General features: G+C 40.9%; 1 protein-coding gene across 1 annotated transcript; it reads left to right on the top strand.

Moving 5' to 3' along the window:
- The first annotated feature begins 9957 nt into the window (after positions 1 to 9957).
- On the top strand, positions 9958 to 21232 carry ACTA2 (actin alpha 2, smooth muscle). Its single transcript, XM_005144032.3, has 9 exons — positions 9958 to 10052; positions 12618 to 12789; positions 14466 to 14594; positions 15896 to 16006; positions 17127 to 17211; positions 17291 to 17452; positions 17702 to 17893; positions 18785 to 18966; positions 19766 to 21232. Exons 2-9 carry the CDS (start codon positions 12661 to 12663, stop codon positions 19907 to 19909), a joined length of 1134 nt encoding a protein of 377 aa, XP_005144089.1. The 5' UTR covers positions 9958 to 10052; positions 12618 to 12660; the 3' UTR covers positions 19910 to 21232.
- Positions 21233 to 21267: the final 35 nt, after the last annotated feature.

Here is a 21267-nt window from a genome sequence, read left to right as displayed (position 1 = left end):
CTCAGTTTCATGTGAGAAATGGAGGAAGATTCACATTCCTTTGCTATAACAGTGTAAGGAAATGGTCTTACCTTCTTGAAGTAGAGTTTTTGGACCAAATTGTCAGCTTTCATTGAATTACTTAAGTGAGCCATGATTTTACTTAAGATCGATGGTAATTTTGATGTTGTCTTTACTGAAGCTGAAACTTCAGAACATGTGCATAAAGTATATTATATCAGTAACAAGGGACTTCCCTCCCTCTGGGAGGCAGGGTTATCTGCCAGCCCCCTTGTCCATCAGCCCCTCCAAGGGGCAGCCTGGTCTGCCTTGTACTTGCTTCATGGCAGCACCTTGGAGCACCTTGGCTTGGTGCAGTGGAGGGCTGTTTCTACATGGAGCTTGTTCCTTGCTCTCCCAGATACAGTTCCATTATTCCTGAGTGACCTGGTAAAAAAACCCTGCATGTTTTCTTTTCAGGGTGCGTATCTGAAACCCAGGATCTGACAAAAATCTACAGAAGAATAACTATACATTTTTAAAATCAAGGTAATGAGGAAGTTTAGCTCTCATGAAAACAGTAGTTTGTATTGTGTAAGCAGAAAAAAGAAAACGAATGTCAGCCCTTTTTCCCAAGTGTGGGTGTCCCCTGTTGCTTCCAGCCCACTTTTCTGAGAAGGACTGGCCATTTGCAATGCAAATGGCAGTGAGTTTTTAATGATATAAAATACTACAGCAACACTACTTTGTTTAGATGTGATTCAGAAAAGGGGACATGCTTATGCTGAAGACCTGCTAATTACATCATTTTCTTCTTCTATTAAACAATGTGTTCATGCTGTGTAACACAGACTAATCAGTGTCCAGAGGAAAGATTTATGTTATGCTGAAGAGTGAATAAATTCTCAGAGACAGCTAAATACAATCCAGTAGCAGGCTCTAATTAAGAAGCTGAAACTGCTATAGGTATTTCTGGTATCCTGATGTGGAAACTGTCCAGGCTTTTTCAAGATCCTTGGGTAACAGTGTTTTGCAGCCATGAAAGGAGCTTCTATGCCTATTTAAAAAGTTACTAGCGAGGAGCTGAAAGAAAGAAAAACCTGGGAAGTACTTAAAGGACTGACAATGTGGTAGAAACCATGATCCTGAAGCAGAGATATACAAAACCTCGTCTTTTATTTATTGTTACTGACTTGCAAGAAGAACAGAACATGAATCAGTAAGCTTTAACATGTTCTGCCTGTAGGTACTTGGGATATTCTTGAAGTCCTGAAAACTGTAGTGAAACCAAGCTGATGTTTGCCTTCCATTGGTGGAATGGAAAGCTGCGTGCAGGAAAAGCTGTATCTGTACTGGTCCATATGGGCACACTATATGTGTGTGTGTGTTATACAGGACATTAACTGGTTAAGAAATGGATCAAATAGCAGTTTAGGTTGGAGAAATCTCCAGCTGGGCTATAGGCTGAGTAGACCAAAGTCCTGACAGTTTTCACCCTGCACAAGGCCAGTGGTACAACAGTTGATGTTGAAATGGGCTGGAATGAGCAAAAGCTTTGCAGAATTCTGTGCTTTTCCTTATTTCTGAAGGATGGTTATGTTTGTTTCAGAAGTCTGTTTCTAAGTCTCTTTTTCACTCATAAAAGGAAAAGAACAAAACATTGGTCTGATAGGGAATTTGGGTAAACAGTTAAAGGTGGGTATGTAAAACACATTTGGTGGAAGAGGAAAAAAAACCCTACATTTAGCTGGAAAATGCTGCTACACTTTCAGCAAACCAACCAAATTACTAAACAGAAACATCATGTTATCTGCACTTTTCCATAATTCTTATGACTGTCTGTAAGAAAGAGAAAGAATAAACTACCTTACATAACTAAGATGCATTTTCAAAGCAAATGCAAAAAGCCTGCCTGCTTCAGTCCTCTTGTGAGACTTGAGCATTGTTTGGGGAGGGGTACGTAAGCTGAACATGCTAGAGCATGAGTAATAGCTATGTGCTCAGTTCCTTCTGGTTATGTAACCAACCTTTGTCAGCTATCAGTCTCCTGGAGCACCACAGCAGCTACAAGGAGTGTCTTACAGGCCCGAGGAGCAGTCAGGATGTGTGCAAGAAGGCGACAGAGGCATGTTGACACTGCACACAGGGCAGAGAAGAGCACCAGAGAAGTCGTATCCTTCCTGCAGCCTGTGGTGAATCAGGCACCGCTTTGCTGGCTGTTTGTCTGTGCCTTGTTTCCATCAACCACAATGATGTTCATCAAAAGTACGATGGATGGGGGTAGGGATCCTTTTGCACAGGCCGGAGATGCAAAGAGTTTTCTCAAGGCTTCATATTATAAACAAGATTCTGCGGGAAAGGACTCTGTTTTATCATAGATCTATAAGGCAAGTTGTAGCAAGTTATAAAAACATATACACTTTATCTGTGATGTTTATCTGTAACTTATGTTATTGCTCAGATCACTGATAAAGGCATGAAGGTGTATAGCCCGTGATGGATAGGGACTGTCCCACAGAATCACACCCATTCACCAAAGATTGTTGCTGCTGTGTTGTGAGACTTCAGATAGACACTTCTCATGCTGCTCTGCATAGGTCGATTCTGCATTTGCTTTATTTTTAATTAGCTCATGGTTTAGAAAGTAAATCTTCAGAGGGCTTTTACAACTATGTTTGTAATACTTCTCATATAAATTTTGTCAAGAATCCATTTTTAGAAAGCCTTCTTCATCAGCATTTGTTATATGATCTCCTTTTATTTTTTATTATTTGGATTCTAGATTGGCAGCTGTGATAGTTTAACTTTGAATGGTGTGTTCATCTGGTAAGTTTGTAATTAGCTACTTGCCATTTTGTGCTGGAAAGTTTTGTTTAACTGCCTTTCTCCATGTTCTGGGAAAACCCCTTAAGCATTTTTAAGGACTAATGAAAATAAGTGTTAATTGCTCTGGAGGAACTTTGGCCTGTTCTGTGAAACACCTGGACTAATGCAGGCTATCCAAATCTGCTGCACTGTGCATGCCCAAATTTATTGCTGGCTCTTTTAACACCCTCCTGCATGGAGTTACAATAGAAAGCCCCAAACTGTTTTGCAATCCTTTGAATTAACATCTGAATTTTTCCTGGTACAGAAAGTGCACACGAGTTAAATATGTTTGTATTTGCCATGTTATTTTTGACAATTTTGTATGACAGTTTATACTCTCATAGAAATGCATGCCAGTCCCAAAAGTACATTTCTTTTTTACCATAAGGTCTTTCTAAAAGTATGTGTTCACTTTAGTCACACAGGTTGTGGATTTCCCCTTGTATTTTTATTGCCACATAACATTCCAATTCCTTCACTGTGATAGGGTGGTTCTCATGTAGGTTCAAAAAACCAGCTCAGCCGTGCTCTCGAGACGAGTTTGTTCATAGGTTGTGCTTAGTGGTTCATACAGAAGATAAGGAAGTTGGAGCAGTGCCAGGTGTCCTTGTTCTGCCCAGCAGCGACACCTAACTGCTCTGCATCCACCGAGCCCAGGTGCTAAGAAAAAGGGGCTAGAGAGCAGGGATGAGCCATCTGGAGAGACAGGTACCTCCTTGTTGATATCTGTGGGTTGCCATCATCCAGAGCCCATGGGCAAAGAAGCTGTGCCAGTGACAAAAAATGAAACTCCAGCACTACAGGAAATTATAAAATTTGATAGTGAAAGAAATTGCCCTGGAGAGGTCTTTTTCCTAATTGTTTGCTTGTGAGCTAGCCGAAAGGGCTGATAGAGGCACTTGAGCTTGTGAAGCTGCTTGATATAACAAGGCATGCAGAGTCGACAGGTTTAATCTCTAAGTCATAGCCTTATGACATCTGCTTCCTGCAAATTTCTGTGATAGGAATGATCTGATTTCTCTTAATGTGCAAGCTCATTTAGAAGCCTTTCTTTTGAAGAGATAACAACACAGCAACCACTTCCAAAAATGTGGTGGAAACTTGGTCTCCTCATTACTGTCAGTCTGGGAATATGCTAATTGGGAAGTTATTGTGCAGGAAGGACCCCTGTGCTCTGCCTGCCCCAAGCACATGTTGCATAGGTCTTAGGACTACAGCAATATGGTGAAAGATTGCATTTACATTTTGACAACTTCAGATAGCATGTTACTGAAGAGCTTCGGATAATTGTCTGGGGGAGCCTGTTCTCTCTTAGCCCTTAGGAGATATGCCAACGTAACATTATCCTGAAGCCTTGTCTTCAGCCTCATTTAGGGCAGATAGGTCTACATGACCTGTGAACAAGCTACTGAGGGGCTGCTAGGAGTTTAAACACAGTGGAGCAGAGCTCAGCCTTGGCCAGTGGTCTCAGGGCTTATCCAGTATCTCTGGTGGATTTGCAGCTCTTGGTGTAAAGACAGTGTTCTTTTTGCTTATGCTTCTGGTATATTTGATGGGGTTTTTTTCTATTATTTGGCATGTTTATGCCAGCTGGAGTGTGAGCTATGGATGCTGCCTTGCAAATAAAATGTAGAGCTTAATTAAAAAAAAAATATTGAGGACGCCCTGTCTCCAAAACCATGTGTTTAAATCAGACAGATTTATAAAGGAAAAATCTATCTGCATCTATTATGCATGAAGATATAGGCACAAACTCCTGGCTCAAGAAATCCTTATGCTACACACAAGGAAGCAGAAAGGATATAGGAGGAAAATTATCACTACAAGTCCTATTCCTTTCCTAAGAATCTGCTCTTAGGAAATCTCAGAGACAGGATACTGAGCTAGATGGATACCAGCCTGACCCAGGGCTCATTCTTATGTTCTATTTATTTATCTAAGAAGGACAGGAAAGGAGCCATTAGCTCATTTTTACTCTGAATACACTCCTTTTGTTTTGAATAAGGGATAACTTTACCACACTATCATGGAGGAAGATACCTTGTCAAGAAGATTAAGGAAGCTTGTGAATTAACATGCCTCATCACCCTGCTCAAGAGGCCCAGGAGGCGAACACTGTATCCTGTAGCTCTTGAATGACAGTGACATAACTATTTTCCAAACTTTTTAGGTTGAAAACTTCCATCTTTGAGAATTATTAGAGTCACTTCTTCTTAGTTGTTAGGGAGAGACCACTGCAAGAGCCTGACAGTCGTAGAGAAAGCTAGTCTATGGTCCTGGCAGCTTATGGTTGATCCGACAATTTGCAGATACATACTGTGTGACAGCTGCAATAAATCAGGTTAGTAGAGGGACTTTCTGTTCCCTAAAGCTTATTTATTCCTGTCTTTCTCAAAATGGGCGGGTGGGGATGTGTAAAGCCTATCAATGAGATAGGGGAGAGGGCCTGAAGCCAGACAAACCAAAACATTTAGAGATTCTGCTAATGCTACGAAGATGAAAGGAATCCCCAAATAAAAAGAAGCCAGAGACATATTTAGCAGAGCCTCATTCCTCAACAGCCAATTGGATGCAGGCAGGAAGGTCTCCATGCACGTCTCAGAAGTTGTTTTGCCTTATAAAGTAATGGCTTGTAATGTTATGAGCAAAGGGGTTACTTTATTCCAGGTTTTCTATAGCAGTTGGGATAAGACTGCAGTTTTTGCCCTCCGTTACCAAAAAAATATGGCATCTACAAACTGATGTGTGGCCTCTGAACTAGCATTCCTCAGGCCAGCTAGCTGAAGCCCGTTTCCTAGGTGTGGTGACAGTACAGCTCCTGCTGCTGTGGAGTCCCAAGCACTTTTTGTGTCCATATGACAATCTGCAGAAGTTACTGAAAAAGAATGAACTTCAGGAATATGTAGCCAACAATTTCCACTGAAATCCTGAGAGATGTTTGAAGTCAATAGGGAAGTTTCTAACGTTCATGGGAGTGTTGCTACTATCACTATAAAGAAGTAAGGGAAAAGGGTATGAAACAGAGGCAAAATTACTTTTTCTGCTTATTTTCTTTGATCATACTCTGGACATGCTCCTGTGATGGAGACTGCATGAGGGTTCAGCGTGGGCAAACAGAAAAGTTCTCATTGGAAGCCAAATAAAACCCACAGGTTTTGACTGTGGATACAATGAAAGAACTAGAACATCAGGGTATAGAAACACCAGGGAAATAGTGTGGCAATTTCCACACAAATTAGTGGGATGAGTACTGAGACATAGGCAGCAGAAAATGGTGATGGAAGTGGCCTTCAGAGGGGAAGCTAAACTACTTTCAGGAATGGTGTGTTCTTTTTATTGGAAAAAATATTATATATAGAATCATAGGGTCATGGAATAGTTAGGATTGGAAAAGACCTTAAGATCATCTAGTTCTAAGCCCCCTGCCATGGGCAGGGACACCTCACTCTAAACCATGTCACCCAAGGCCCTGTCCAACCTGGCTTTGAACACTGCCAGGGATGGAGCATTCACAGCTTCCCTGGGCAACCCACTCCAGTGCCTCACCAGCCTAACAGTAAAGAACTTCCTCATATCCAATCTAAACTTCCCCTGTTTAAGTTTTAACCCGTTACCCCTTCTCCTATCATTAGAGTTCCTGATGAATAGTCCTTCCCCAGCATCCCTATAGGCCCCTTCAGATACTGGAAGGCTGCTATGAGGTCTCCACGCAGCCTTCTCTTCTCCAGGCTGAACAGCACGAACTTTCTCCTCCTGTCTTCATATGGGAGGTGCTCCAGTCCCCTGATCATCCTCGTGGCCTCCTCTGGACTTGTTCCAACAGTTCCATGTCCTTTTGATGTTGAGGACACCAGAACTGCACACAATACTCCAAGTGAGGTCTCACGAGAGCAGAGTAGAGGGGCAGGATCACCTCCTTCGACCTGCTGGTCACACTGCTTTTGATGCAGCCCAGGATATGCCTGGCTTTCTGGGCTGTGAGCACACACTGAAGCCAGCTCATGTTCAGCTCCTCATCGACCGACACCCCCAAGTCCTTCTCCGCAGGGCTGCTCTGAGTCTCTTCTCTGCCCAGCCTGTAGCTGTGCCTGGGATTGATCGACCCAGGTGTAGGACCTTGCACTTGTCATGGTTAAACTTCATAAGGTTGGCATCAGCCCACCTCACAAGCGTGTCCAGGTCCCTCTGGATGGCATTGCTTCCCTCCAGCGTATCAATGGAACCACACAGCTTGGTGTCATCCGCAAACTTGCTGAGGGTGCACTCAATCCCACTGTCCATGTCACTGGCAAGGTTGTTGAACAAGACTGGTCCCAACACTGATCCCTGAGAGAAACAATTCATTACTGGTCTCCGGCTGGATGTTGAGCCACTGAGCACAACTGCAGCCAGTTCTATATATTTTTGGGCTAAACTGGTAGTTGCTCATAGCTACAAGAGGGTTCACAGGTTTGATCCCCAGCATTAGGCTTGATTTTCAGAAGACTTGCTCTGTTCAGTTATCTGTAGGTTCTTATTCCTGTCTCATGCCAAGTACATTCTCCCCTTGCCCCCTACCCCTCTGGCAATGACCTATGTGGCTGAGAATACTAATGTATTTTTTCCCATGTGTTTTTATCTGTAGTAATATCTGTGTGATAATAACTTGAGCATGGAGTCACTAAAAATAAAAGAAATACCTATATTCTATAATGTCTCTCAAGCCAGACTGATCTAATTTCCTTGCATAGTTCACCTGTTTGCCTTCCTTCCTTCCTTCCTGCCTCAGCACCTTCCATAACGTAACACCCCAGAGACAAGCTGCCTGCTGAGCACTGGCTCTCCTTTCTGTGCTAGAGGCATGGTTGTACAGCATCTCTGCATTTTTCCTGTGCTGTTCATGTGTATCCATTGCTATTCTAGGAGTACTTCTCCCCTTCTAGTCTGCATAGCCCTGACTCTAACAAATATCCTTCATATGGTAGCTACCTCCAAACAACTGATGTTTCCTCTTTACCACCATACCAACAACTGCCTGCTCTGAAGTAGACTTTGTGTCAGCCATATACTTTTCATGAGCACCCTGAAAACCAGGATTCCAACATCTTTAGTGCCCATGACAGGCAAGATGATGTGTGATCCCCACTTAACAGAGATATGAAGGTGTCTGTAGTATCTGTGTGGCCATTGACTCCTCTAATATCCACTGAGGCCTCTTGCAGAAAACTGTTGCCTATATTTCTAGCTATGCTGAGGTGCAGTGTGAATGGTGTACCAGTTCTACTGAAGGATTGTTTATGTGGCTCTGCAGTCTCAGGGGTGCTGTAACTGCTATACCATCATTGCCAGTAAGCTTTTTTGGGAGTGTGAACCTCTTCTAGATAAGGTGAAGAGTTTGGATTCTTTCTGGTCTTTGTCCCAGTCTTGGTATTTCCAAGGAGTTGTAGTAAATGATGCTTCTGTAGGCTTTGAAGGTAATTGATATTTGCATCAAAATCAGACATGATACTGCAGTGAAGGATTCTGCTGTGTGAAATTCTCTTTCCCCTTGACCTGAGCTCCCCAATCTAATACCATACATTTTATATGGGGTATGCAATTGCTCTCAGCTTTGTTTTTGAGTGCTGTTTGAAAGCAAAGAATTTGGGTTTAGCTGTCCTTTGAATATCAGTTGAAGATAAGCAAAAAAGGATTTGCTTATATCCTCTGGTTTAGGTTGCTTCCCTTGGTGGGTTTTTTTCTTTTATTTATTTTTTTTAATGTAAAGTATCTGTTATTTTTTGACCAGTGCTGGAAGTGAAATAATAAATAGCTTTTGCATGGCTCATGTTCCAACACTTGCTAGCTTCTGTTTCTGACCCTGAAAGGCAGTTACATTCCTTAAAAGTTCCTTTCCTTAAAAGTTAAATTCCTTTGGTCTTCAATCCATAATTCTGCCTATCTGCTGTATCTACTAGTCGCCTAATCCTTAAATCTCCGCATCAGAAAAACTCCCACTGTGGTTTTATGGGAGCTTTTCTTGCATTAAGACTACTCAATTAGGCAGAAAACACTCTGTAAGCAAACACATAATGCCCTTCCTCATTGTAACAAGACTCACAAAGCAAGGATCTCACTGGGATTCTCACATCTTTCTTGACCAATTTTGAATTTACAATGGTTTAGTATTGGACTTCAGAGATGCCGATTTCTGGTCTTCAGTACAAACTTAATGGCAAAACATTGTTGACTATGAATAGGCTGCTTCACTAGAACCAGCCTGTCCAGAGAACAACTGGCTATAGCTGCAAAAATCCAGTCCTGTGCTGAAAATAACTTGTACAGTGAGAACCCTTGCTTTATTTGCTAAAGATATGCTCAACAGAAAATTTAGCTGAAGGTTATAAAATTCAAGAACTTAACTCTGAACAATTTGAGATGTGATTTTATGTCAGTCCAGACTTGGGATTGCCAGTGGAGTAGCACTAGCACAAAGTCAGCCCCCAGCTTCTGAGTTTTTGAAAATAGACTGACAGAGAAACAGAATGGATTTCAACCCATCACAGTCCAGAGGATATCAAACAATCTTTTAACAGAACATTCTCACAACCTTTGAAGACTGCACTGTGAACCCTGTACAACAGTAGGTAATTTTTTCGCTACCCTTAAGCATATGGACATTTAGCATACAAGCAAAATGCCAAACTTTATTGTAAATTCAGCAGCTGTTTTGCTTGCTAGAAATGTTTCCATTTTTTTGTCAAAATCATTAAAGAAAGCAAAGTGTTTCTCTAAAAACACCTTCCCTGGTATAAATGACTGCTCTCCCAATTTCTCCTTCTGCCTCTTGGATGTTACTGTGGAGGCCTGGACCTCTCTTGTCTGAGCACATGCTCCTCCTGCCAGAGTGCCTACTGTGGCATGCTCTGTCTCTCTGTATTTTAGCAACTCTTCTGAAGTTTTAAAGTGTTTATCTTACACAGCTGAAAGTCTCCTTCTGTTTCTTGAGCTCTATACTGGAATGCAGTGGAAGAGACACAGGGCCTGTGGCCATCCAGATTAGAGGTTTTTGTAATAAGGTCCCTATATGGTTTTGTCAGAGATTTCAGCTCTGTCTCTGTCTGTCTCTGCTCCTTGTTTGGGAGGTTAGTGGGAGGAGAAGAGCTGAAGGGGCTATATAGCCTCAGAGCGTTCAGATACAGAGTGCACCATCCCAGAGCAGCTATCCCCAGCCAAGCACTGTCAGGGTAAGTGGCACAGAACCAGTAGCATGATTTACAGATTGCTGGAGGACTTCAAATACTGTCAAATGGAAGCAATTCTGGAGGATGTACTGCTGTGCTGTAGTTTGCTTAAGCAAACTTATTAGACTTGAACTGATGATAAAAATGCTTGTAGTATCTATACTGAGTTGTTTTAATTTTATACCATGCCTGAAAGGGAAGGATTTCTACCTGACGATTTTGCTGATTCCAGCAGCACTCCAGCAACTGTGTAAAGACATAGTCTGTGTAATGCCACAGCTGGAATGACAGATATATTAATGTTTAAATGGACCTGTGTTAGTCTGGGACAGAACAGAGTTCCTGGAGGGGTATGTAGTAGTGCTTCTCAGCAGGTTTGCTTTAGTGCTGTTAACTCAGTGTAATGTGACGTGAGTGTACTGGGGAATGTGACTGCAAGAAGAGCTGGGAAGTACGCAAATTAGCAGTATCTAATGCGGATGTGTGTGTATTTGTCCCTGTCTCTGCATATATGAAACTACTGTTTTGTAAAATGCCAAGCATTTCATTGAGAAACAGACTACACAGTATTTCTTGTGGGGCTGGAGTTCTCTTAACAGCGTGTTGTGGATATTGATGAGGTAATTGGTTATCTTTAGATGTAAAGCAGGTAGAAGAGGCTAAATACTGTATTAATTACTTGGGAGAAAAATATCATTTCTGCCATAGTACTGAGAGACATTTTCCACTGTAAGATGTTGCTACTACATGCCATGGCAGTCCTGAGCTGTTAACTCACTGGCTGGCAGCAGAACGCTGTCTGAAATCATTCAGCTTTGATTTTTCAACTTTTTGTGCTTTATTACTAAATATGGTTTTCATTTAGAGTCCACTAAGCTCAGAAATTTAGCCTTTCCTGCCCCTTTCTTTCCCCTCCCCCAAGTGATTTTTGGCATTGCATTAGCTGCATTGGTTGGAGCAAAACCCCTGACCTCAAACTCTGTTCCAAAAACAGACGGTTGAGAAGCCTATTTCCTAATTAGGAAATGGTTTGTCCAAACCAGTCTGTTCATTCATGTTAGATAACAATTGTACTCCATTCAGTAAATGCTTGGATGTATAAAGCTTGTTTTCCCAGGAGTTTAATAAATGCAAAAATTGCAACTTACTTCCCTTTCCCAATAATAATGATAAAATATCTGGAGTATATGAAGTTTGATTTCCCTATCCTTGTCTTCCCCTGGGAGCTATGCCCAAGCAGCCTGCAGGAGCAGGGCTGCAGCTATGTCTTGTGTTTGCCTGGCTGGAGAGAGACAGAGGATCTCAAAGGAAGGTTATATGGTCCATGCTTGTCCCATCCATTGTAGAGGCTAAACAGATTACTGTCTCCCTTGCTCATCAGCCATGGCTCTTGCTGACCCAATTCCCACTTCACCCTGTGCTTCCAGTATTCCTGCAGAAGAAGGTTTTGGAGATTGCATGCAGAGTCAGCTGGTCTGTGGATGACAGCTGTCTCCTTTAGCTGTTAGCACATTGCTATTTGTTGAGTTCTACATGGAAGCCTGGGCTCAGAGCTAGCCAAGTGATTCCCTACCACACTATAAATTGTGAGCAAATAGTTCTTCTCGAGTCCTGGTATTCAGTGCTTGTTTCTGTAATTCACTTTAATACAAAGCCTTCAAAACATTTTTATTACCCATATCATCTTCCTCTTGCCAGAGGAGGAAAACAGTTTCTTTTTACTGAGACAAGGAGCCAACATAAATTACTTTGAAACTCTACAAATGCAGTTTATTAGCTGCTTTGAAATGTTGGTATAGCATATTCTATGGCCTGTTTTTAAAACACATACTATTCCTGCCTTCACTTTAGAGGTGGGTTATCTTTATTAAGTGACTAGTGGAGAGGTGGAAAAGGCTTTTAAATTGTTTTGTTGTTTTTAACTGGGAATATTTCTTTTCATTTAGAAGGTTAAATGTAAACTTAATTGGACATCTTCACCCAGTAGGTTACTGGAAAACATTCCTGGTACATGCATAATGTTAGATTTGGTTAGTTTTTGGGAAGTCCAAGACTGAATGGGGAAGACTGAAGTACTCTTACCTTTGACAGCTTTCTACATGTGTGGGGCTTTGTCAGGGTGATAGAAGAGGAGGGAAAGTTGTGCTGAAACTGATGCAAATGGATCTTTGTTTTCGCAGCTGTCAGCCCAGTGTCCCCTTTAATCTCCCACCCCAGCCATGGATTTCTATGGCCAAATTTAGATAAATATTTGCTGCTCCCTGATCTGTCTGCCCATGCCACAGGACTGGAATTCTCCTCTGGAATCCTATGGATAATCTTTAGTGCATACATCCCTCTGGCAGACATGGTCGAAACTTCTCATGGTTTCAAAAGGGAGCCATTCCTTCATATGGTCGTGCAGGGACCTGGTGGTTGCCAAACTGGTGCCTCTCTTTGCTGGTGCTGGTTGCTTTCAGACAGCTATCTCTGTCTTCAAGGATGGGTCTGCTACCTGAGTATGGGGCTTTTGGGGGTTGAGTATTTTTAATTATTTTTTTTTTTAATTCTTTCCTGCTGTTTTCATAGGGTTGTTTTCTGTCTGGAGGGCCTGAGGACGTTGACGTAGAAGATGTGTGAGGAAGAGGACAGCACTGCCCTTGTTTGTGACAATGGGTCAGGGCTCTGTAAAGCTGGCTTTGCTGGGGATGATGCTCCAAGAGCAGTTTTCCCTTCCATTGTGGGTCGTCCCAGGCACCAGGTAATGAACTGCTTTGGTTATTCCATGTTAGGCTTGTAGAAAGTTTTGCTGCACCAGCCCCAGCTCTCCACCCCAGAGCCACCTTTCCTGTGTCTGGGGCTGGGTGATCTGTGTAACAGTATTTCCAGGCAAAATGAATCCAGAGTGCACTAACCTGAGTCAAAGCAGGTCTCTTAGCTTGTGAGAGGAACCCTTCCAAAACTTTTCACTCTCTTCTATGCCCTCCTTTCCCTGGCCATTAATTTTGGATCACTCAGAGAACTTGGTAAATAAAATTAGTTAAAAAACCAAACAAAAAAAACCAACACAGAAATATCTGAAAATTTTGACTGCCCTAAAAGGTGATGATAGGTGATGTGTGAAAAACTAAAGGAGGAAGGAGAAGTTTTCAGTCAGCTTCCTATCAACCTTCCTGACTTTATTCATTTAACTGTATCATAAATGAGCAGCTGCCTAGGGTTGGGTTTCTTTAGCTTCAAGGTTTACATTTGAGTATATGATGCATTTCACTCAGTTTTAATAGTTGGCAAAATGCATTTATTATCTGAGTTGTTAATACGGAGTTTGTCAGCCAGATCATCATTATTATGAACTAGAGCATCTTGCCTAAGCCACAACAAACTAATCTGCTTAATTGCTTCTATGCCATCCAAGACCCTAGTGAAGTGGAAAGAGATAACTGGTTGTAAAGTGCAGCACTTGACATATCCAGCAAAAGCATTTTAAGTTCTTCAGGAGCTTTCAGTATAGCATATAGGGCTGGAGGTCTAATTGAGGCCTCTCGGTGTTACCATAATTTAAAAACCATATTCAAGCATCAGCTTCTGAAGACAGTGTAAATGCTATTAACTGGTCAAAACCAAGCAGTACCATCACAGTGGAAACAAATACAGGTTTTTTAAAACCTTTCTTTCCTGATCATGTATCAAATATACTATTAGTCCCCTGAAGGATTTTACCATCAAAAAATTGTAAATCCAAGTTGTCTTTTTTTAAGACAGTGTTAGCAATGGCAAGATTTGGAGTCTGTAGTGACTTAGTTCTGATAAGAGTATTATGCACTCAAAGCATCCTACTACATACTATTTCTTCCCAGTATTTCTGACTTTAACACAAAGACTAGTGTATATCCTTATTTTCCAGCTTCTGGTCTATGGACCATCTCTATAGGATCCATGAAAATACCTAAAAAGAAACCTGTAGCAATAGACTTGAGTTGTCTGTCTCTAATAATAATATTATAGTATTCAAAATATATATTAAAAAATGTTGAAATTTAAGGTTTGGGAAATGTGAATTGTGTATTGCTCTGACTTGATCCTTAGATGGCACAACATACTTTCTGATTTTACTCCACTTTGTTATAGTTTAGTAGACAGTTCATCTCTAAATAGTAGCAAATATTAACCTTATTTTTCCACTTTATCTTGATGCATTTAAAACTGTACTTATTCCGTTTACTTAAATTGTAGTGGAAACATGAACTGCAGAGTTTGAAGTTAAATAAACATTTAATTTTGGCAATTAAAGAACAATAAGTTACTCTCCATTAATTAGTATTCGCAAAGTATTTAGTAACTAGAATAACTGGCAATGGATTTACTTCACAGCTAATGTTCTATCTACTTTGTGACACCTCTCCCTGAGAGACTAACTCCATTTGTGTTATTTTATAGGGTGTGATGGTTGGTATGGGTCAAAAAGACAGCTATGTAGGTGATGAGGCTCAAAGCAAGAGAGGAATCCTGACCTTGAAATACCCCATAGAACACGGCATCATCACAAACTGGGATGACATGGAGAAGGTATTTCAGCTTTAAAAAGTTGATGTGTGTTACTGGTAAACAGAACTTTGTGAACCAAATGTTTATAGAATACCCACTAAAGTTCAGATGAAAGCATTGTGTTATCAAGTATGGTTTGATGAGAAGCTTGTTAACAGCAAAGGTTAACTTGCATCTAAAGCTGAAGTATCATTAGGAATGCATCTGATCTAAAAATCTTTCCTAATTACTGGAAAAGAAAAAAAAAAAGAAAAAAAGTAAAAGTAAAGAAGGTGAATGTAAGAATATCTTCAATTTACCAGTAAGGAAATGCGATTGAAGAAGTTATCTGTTTCTGCAAAAATACAAAGCATGTGTGTAATTCTGATGTGAAGGGCACTGTTTACACATGTACTTTTTAACACTGTAAAGAATAGCAATGTTGCAGTGCAATATATCGATTTCAGAGCCAGTGTTTCGATGAAAGGCTGCCGGAGCCGTGTTTACAGTCACAGTCTGTAGGGTTGATATAATTTCTAAGATGGTATCTCTATTCTGTTATGCTGTGGAAATAAGGATATTTGAAACAGTTGGGATATCAAGACATACTGCAAGTTTGTGGAGTCACACAGAACTCACTGACTCTTTTACCTGGGAGCAAAACCTTTCAAATGCCTAAAACATCAACCAGTCCCTCATCACCGCCAGCTTGAAAACAAGCTTAGAACAACGTTCTTGGTCTTTAGAAAGTCTGATGGTTTTACTTCTTGGTTTATTAACCTCCTCAGTGCACTTCACTTGGCATCAGATTTTTATAACTGGTAGGAATAATTTGAGCAGAAGTGATAAACACAAGCTGACTTTTGTTCTCACAAACCACTTGACTTCATTTCTTTTTATGAATTCCTGGGCTGGCCTCTACAAACCAAAAGATGAAACTGTCTTCAAGAGACATATTATCTATTGAATTCTGCCACATAGGTCTGCATATGTTCTAGAGCTGTTCTGGAACTTTCATTCATTATTGAAATAGTGTTGCTGGAATCAACACCGTTTTGCTCTGTCTCTTCTGCTGTTAGAGTAACAGTTAAGTTATTTTCATTAACTTAAGTGACCTTAAAATAAGTCATGTATTACTAGCAGTAAAACCCAAGGATAGTGCTTTTCTTTCTACAGTTACTTTGGTAATCTCTATGGAGGCTATAAGAACAACTACATGAGAAACATTACTAGCCTATATCTAGGGCTTTAAGCAGAGTGTTGGAGAGCAATACCTGTCTGAAAGTCATTCTGAACTGCTGCTGATGGTGTTTCTTTCCTTTGGCTTCTCCTATTGTTCTCAGATCTGGCATCACTCTTTCTATAATGAGCTCCGTGTTGCACCTGAAGAGCACCCGACTCTGCTGACTGAAGCACCACTGAATCCCAAAGCCAACAGAGAGAAAATGACCCAGGTAAGCTCACACTAAAGATGTGGAGTAATTAAAACTTTGTGAATTCAACAGGATGTGAACTTCATCATTTCAGTTAGTCATACTCTTCAGTAGTCTGTCTCTCTTGGCTGTGGAAGATGCAAAGTGAACAGTGATCACCTGTCGTATCTGAATTATTATATTTACTTTAGAAAAACAGTGCAACTGCTTTGAATGTGAGTACTTCAGCCTGTCCAAGCTTCATGTCATCTTAATCTGTTTTTACAGCCAGGCCTATAACAAAATTATCTGTATGTCATGCTTTAAGCCAACAGAGTCTTGCTAGCTCAGTCGGTAGAGCATGTGACTCTTAATCGAGCCCCACGTTGGGTGCCAAAAAGAACTGTTGTCGTTTAAGTCCAGCTGGCAACCTAGAACCACTCAGCCACTTGCTCACTCCCCTCCCTTCCTCCCCCTGCTCCTGGAGGGATGAGGAGGAGAATAGAAAGAGTGTAACTCCCATGGGTTGAGATAAGAACAGTCCAGTAACCAAGGTATAACACAAATCACTGTTGCTGCCACCAACAATAATAATGATAAGGGAAATATTAAGGGAAGAGAATACAACCTCTCACCACCCACCTACTGATACCCAGCCTGACCTGAGCAGTGATCTAGCCCTTCCGGGTAACTGTCCCCAGTTTATATAGTGGGCATGACGTGGGCATGGAATACCTCTTTGGTTAGCTTGGGTCTAATGTCCTGTCCCTGCTTCCTCCCGGCTTCCCCTCCTCTCTGGCAGAACATGAGACTCAGAAAGTCCTTGGTCAGAGTAAATATTACTGAACAGTAACTAAAAACGTCGGTGTTATCTGCACTGTTCCCAGGCTGAAAGTCAAAACCACAGCACTGCACCAGCTACTAGGGAGAAAAATGACTGCTACTGCTGAACGCAGGACACTGTAGTATGTGCATATGTTAAAGATATAGGCCAGGTACAGGGAGATGTCTTGTAAGACAAATATTGAGTTAGAGTTTGTACTTTCCTTCTTTGTTATTACCATCAAGAAATACAGATAACCTTGCCTTCATCCCCTCAACAAATTGCTTCAAATAAGGAAAATGCTGTAGTGTTACGACAATTATTTTAATTGCATTTCAGATTATGTTTGAGACTTTCAATGTTCCAGCCATGTACGTAGCTATTCAAGCCGTCCTGTCTCTCTATGCTTCTGGACGTACCACAGGTAGGCCTCTTGAGGAACATGAAATAGTTAAGTGTGTTGATGTCCACCTGGGAATGAAACATGTGTTATTCTGTCACAGGGATTGTGCTTGACTCTGGGGATGGTGTCACCCACAACGTGCCAATTTATGAGGGCTATGCCTTGCCACATGCCATCATGCGCCTGGACCTGGCTGGCCGTGACCTGACAGACTACCTCATGAAAATCCTGACGGAACGTGGCTACTCCTTTGTGACCACTGGTAAGGACATGCTGCTGTCTGAGAAGGGGAGTTGTTTAATGTGTAATGTTTCTAGTGGCCTTAGAAGGGCTAGCAGTGGTTCTGCAGTTGAATAGACACAAGAAGGACTCCAACAGGAAAGTCCTCTGTAAGACTAGCGGAGGGTATATTTAAAAAATGGGGAGGGTGTTGGAGGATGAAAGGAAACAACTTGTCAGTAAGTCTGTGTGCTTCCTGAGTGCCATTCTAAAGACTGAATCCTCTTGACAGCGGAGCGTGAAATTGTCCGTGACATCAAGGAGAAACTTTGTTATGTGGCCCTGGACTTTGAAAATGAGATGGCCACTGCTGCCTCTTCTTCCTCTCTGGAAAAAAGCTATGAACTTCCTGATGGTCAGGTGATCACCATTGGAAATGAGCGCTTCCGCTGCCCAGAGACCCTCTTCCAGCCTTCCTTCATTGGTAGGTTGAATGATTGTTCTGTCTTTGTAAACTGCACATAAAATTTCTATTTTCTTTCGATTGTGTCCCATTGCTAACTCAGTCAGACCTATAGGCAAGTATGTCCTAGCACCCATTATAAAATAATGTTTTAGAACAGTGCTATTAATATGGTAGGAGGAACTTCAGATCAAAAAATAAGGCAAAATGCTTTCCCAGAATAATCCCTGAATATTTACTCCTGGCTTCTGGCACTGGGCTTGTGCCATTTGCAATTGACTACTACAAGAAGTGTGGCCACAAAGTCACTTTTCTAAGTAGTGTGAGGATTGTGGGGGGGCAGGCAACACTACTTCTATTTTTCAAAAGACTGCTCCAGCCGTGAAGGTGAATTTACAATGAGGTCACACAGAAACCCAGAATTGGTTCTGACAGCTGACAGAATTTCAGCTCAGAAACAGATTAAGTAGTTGCATAGCTAGAGGTATTAGAACATATTGTGACTGTTCTGTCTCTGGGTTGGCTCATTCCATTAACAAAAAAAAAAAAAAAAAAAAAAAGAGAAGTTGATAAAAAAAAAAAAGAAAAAAAAAGAACAGAAATGCTTCCAAGACCATATAAGGATTTTTTAGGACATTTGCGATTGCCTGCAAAAGTCTAGTGGAAACTTTACTATTCCACACCCCCAGCTTTCTTTTGAAGGAGGAGTTGTGTGTGGAAAGGAGGAGAGCTGCACACCAAGGAACTACTGCGCAAATAATTTGGGCAGCTGCAGAATGACTTTCCAGGTTTCCACAGCTCTGAAGATTGGTGGCTTTCTAAAGAGACACTGAAGTTCAGTTTGTCAGCTCTTAGCAATTTGAAGTCTCTGTATGGAGTTGCTTTCTCAGAGTTCTTCTGTGCTTTACCCAGGCATGGAGTCTGCTGGCATTCATGAAACCACTTACAACAGCATCATGAAGTGCGACATAGACATCAGAAAGGATCTTTATGCCAACAATGTACTGTCTGGAGGCACTACAATGTACCCGGGTATTGCAGACAGGATGCAGAAGGAAATAACTGCTCTGGCTCCCAGCACTATGAAGATCAAGGTATGGTGCAACCATTTGTAGATTATTTGAGCTGGCACATACAAAGTCATCAAAAGTCTTGTGAAACATAGCGACACTTTACAAAGTAAGTGCTTTGCACATATTTTGAGTCATGTTTGTACCTTCTACCAAATAATCGCCACCTGGTGACTTTGTTGCTGAAAGGAAAAGAGCTTTCCCTCCTCTCATTTCCTTGATCACAGTGAATTCTGCAAACTGCCCTAGCATAGTCAAAGAATAGTATGGATCCAGCAGGCTAAATTTTCCACTGGGGCTACATGTAAGCTTCTTCAGCCCTTTTTGGATGATGGAGATGAGATAAATATTGGTTTTATCCTTGTCCTGTAAGTTCAGAAAAGGAAGAGCCTCTGACAAGCGAATATTCTTTCTGCTGCTTCAGATCTTCCTTCATTGCTTTACAAACATTTTATCAGCTGTACCAATAAGAGTGCTCCATAGGTCACTCATTTTTCCAAGCCGTTCTGGGCTACCATTATATGTTTCCAGGGCAAGCATCACCTCTTCTTCTCTCATATGCAACCATGAAAAAATGAATGCACTAGTCCTACTCAGCAGACTGACTCAAGCAGAGAAATTGAGAATTTAGACTCAGGCTTAAATATCAAGTTTTTAACTTTACAGCTTGTAGCAATGGCTATCTGTAACGCCAGGGATGACACTAGCACAGAGATACAATGTTTTTGTTAATATCAAATATCACTGCTTTAATAATTTTTTATAACAAATGTATTTTATTCACTGTAGACAGTTGTACTTCATGCTTTTGTTTCTTAAACAGATCATTGCTCCTCCAGAACGTAAGTACTCCGTCTGGATTGGAGGCTCTATTCTTGCCTCCCTGTCTACTTTCCAGCAGATGTGGATCAGCAAACAGGAATATGATGAAGCTGGGCCATCCATTGTTCACCGCAAATGCTTTTAAATTGCTTTATCTTTATATGCCTCCCTAGTTTATTACTGTGAATGTATTCAGGAAAATACATTCTTATAATTTCATTCCATAAATCCTTCATCGTAATTACTCTAATTAATTTGGTACTGTATTTTTTTAAAATAAATTTTAAATATACTATGAAATTGCTGCTCCTATTTAAAAACAACAACAACAAAAAAAAAACCAACAAAGAGAGAAAATAAAATGCGTGTGTGGAGGTACCATTACAGCTGGGTTGAAGCTCCATCTTGTGACACCAATTTGCTACTACACTATATTGGGCTTTGAAAAAGAGGTACCTTTCAGTCAGTGACATCTATGCTAGAAAATGCTCAGCTATCAGGCTGCACATTGTCAAAGTTTAGCCTCTGAAAGCATTTTAGTCTTCAAACAGAACCAGTTTCAATTTTTACAAAGTTCTGGGCAGTACCAAAGGAGCATAGCATGTGTTTGATATTAGGATGAGCATCTGCACTCTGCTTTGCATCTGCTCTATCCAGAAATATTATCTATCCACACTTCTTAACTCACAACTGTCACGCTGGAAACGCTAATTTCTTACAGTTTGTGCCCCAGAGGTGCACGATGTGTACTACAACAATTCTGTGTGTTTTCTTTAAAGAACTGATTCATTTGGGAGCACATCTGAACACTAATATTAGATTGAACATGTGACTTTCTTATCATATGCCCTCAGGATGAGGGCAGCTTATTATTTTTATGTTGTGATTTCTGGCAAGTTCTAAAGGGTAATTAAGCTGGCTTAATACACTTTCTCTTCAAAACTGGGTTGTTTTTATGGGGGCAGGGGTGTAATGTAATCGAAGTAGATAAGATTTAGACAGTTTTCTTTTTCTGCGATTTTTTTTCTGATTCCATTTATAGTCTTTAATACATGAAAGCTGATATTCAACTAGAAGTACATGCATAGCACCTGATGCTACTGATACTGTTTTAAAAGTATATACATGAAAGAAGAATTCACTGAGACAGATCTGGAAAAGGTCAGTTCTAAGGAACTTGCTGCAATCTGTATGCATTAGAGTTCAGGATAAAGGATGCTATTTATTTTTGTTACCTATTTTCCTGTCTAAACTCAATCATTTACCTCACTCCTCTGTTATGTGTTAGCTTTTTGCAACAGCACCTGTTATTTACCATGTCTGCATTACCCCTGGGTTCCAGATCTTGTCCAGCTTCTGACTGTTAGCACATGTTCCGAACTTTTTTTGTACTAACCTTGCTATTTAAAGTACAGTCCATCTAGGTTCTTGGAACAGACACTGAATAAACTCGTGTAAGAGCAAATAACTTTGTATGGCTTTTCCTTCTAACTCTATCTACAT

This window comes from Melopsittacus undulatus, chromosome 4, assembly GCF_012275295.1.
Source record: "Melopsittacus undulatus isolate bMelUnd1 chromosome 4, bMelUnd1.mat.Z, whole genome shotgun sequence".
NCBI classification, from domain to species: domain Eukaryota; kingdom Metazoa; phylum Chordata; class Aves; order Psittaciformes; family Psittaculidae; genus Melopsittacus; species Melopsittacus undulatus.
This window is presented reverse-complemented; position numbering and strand designations above follow the sequence as displayed.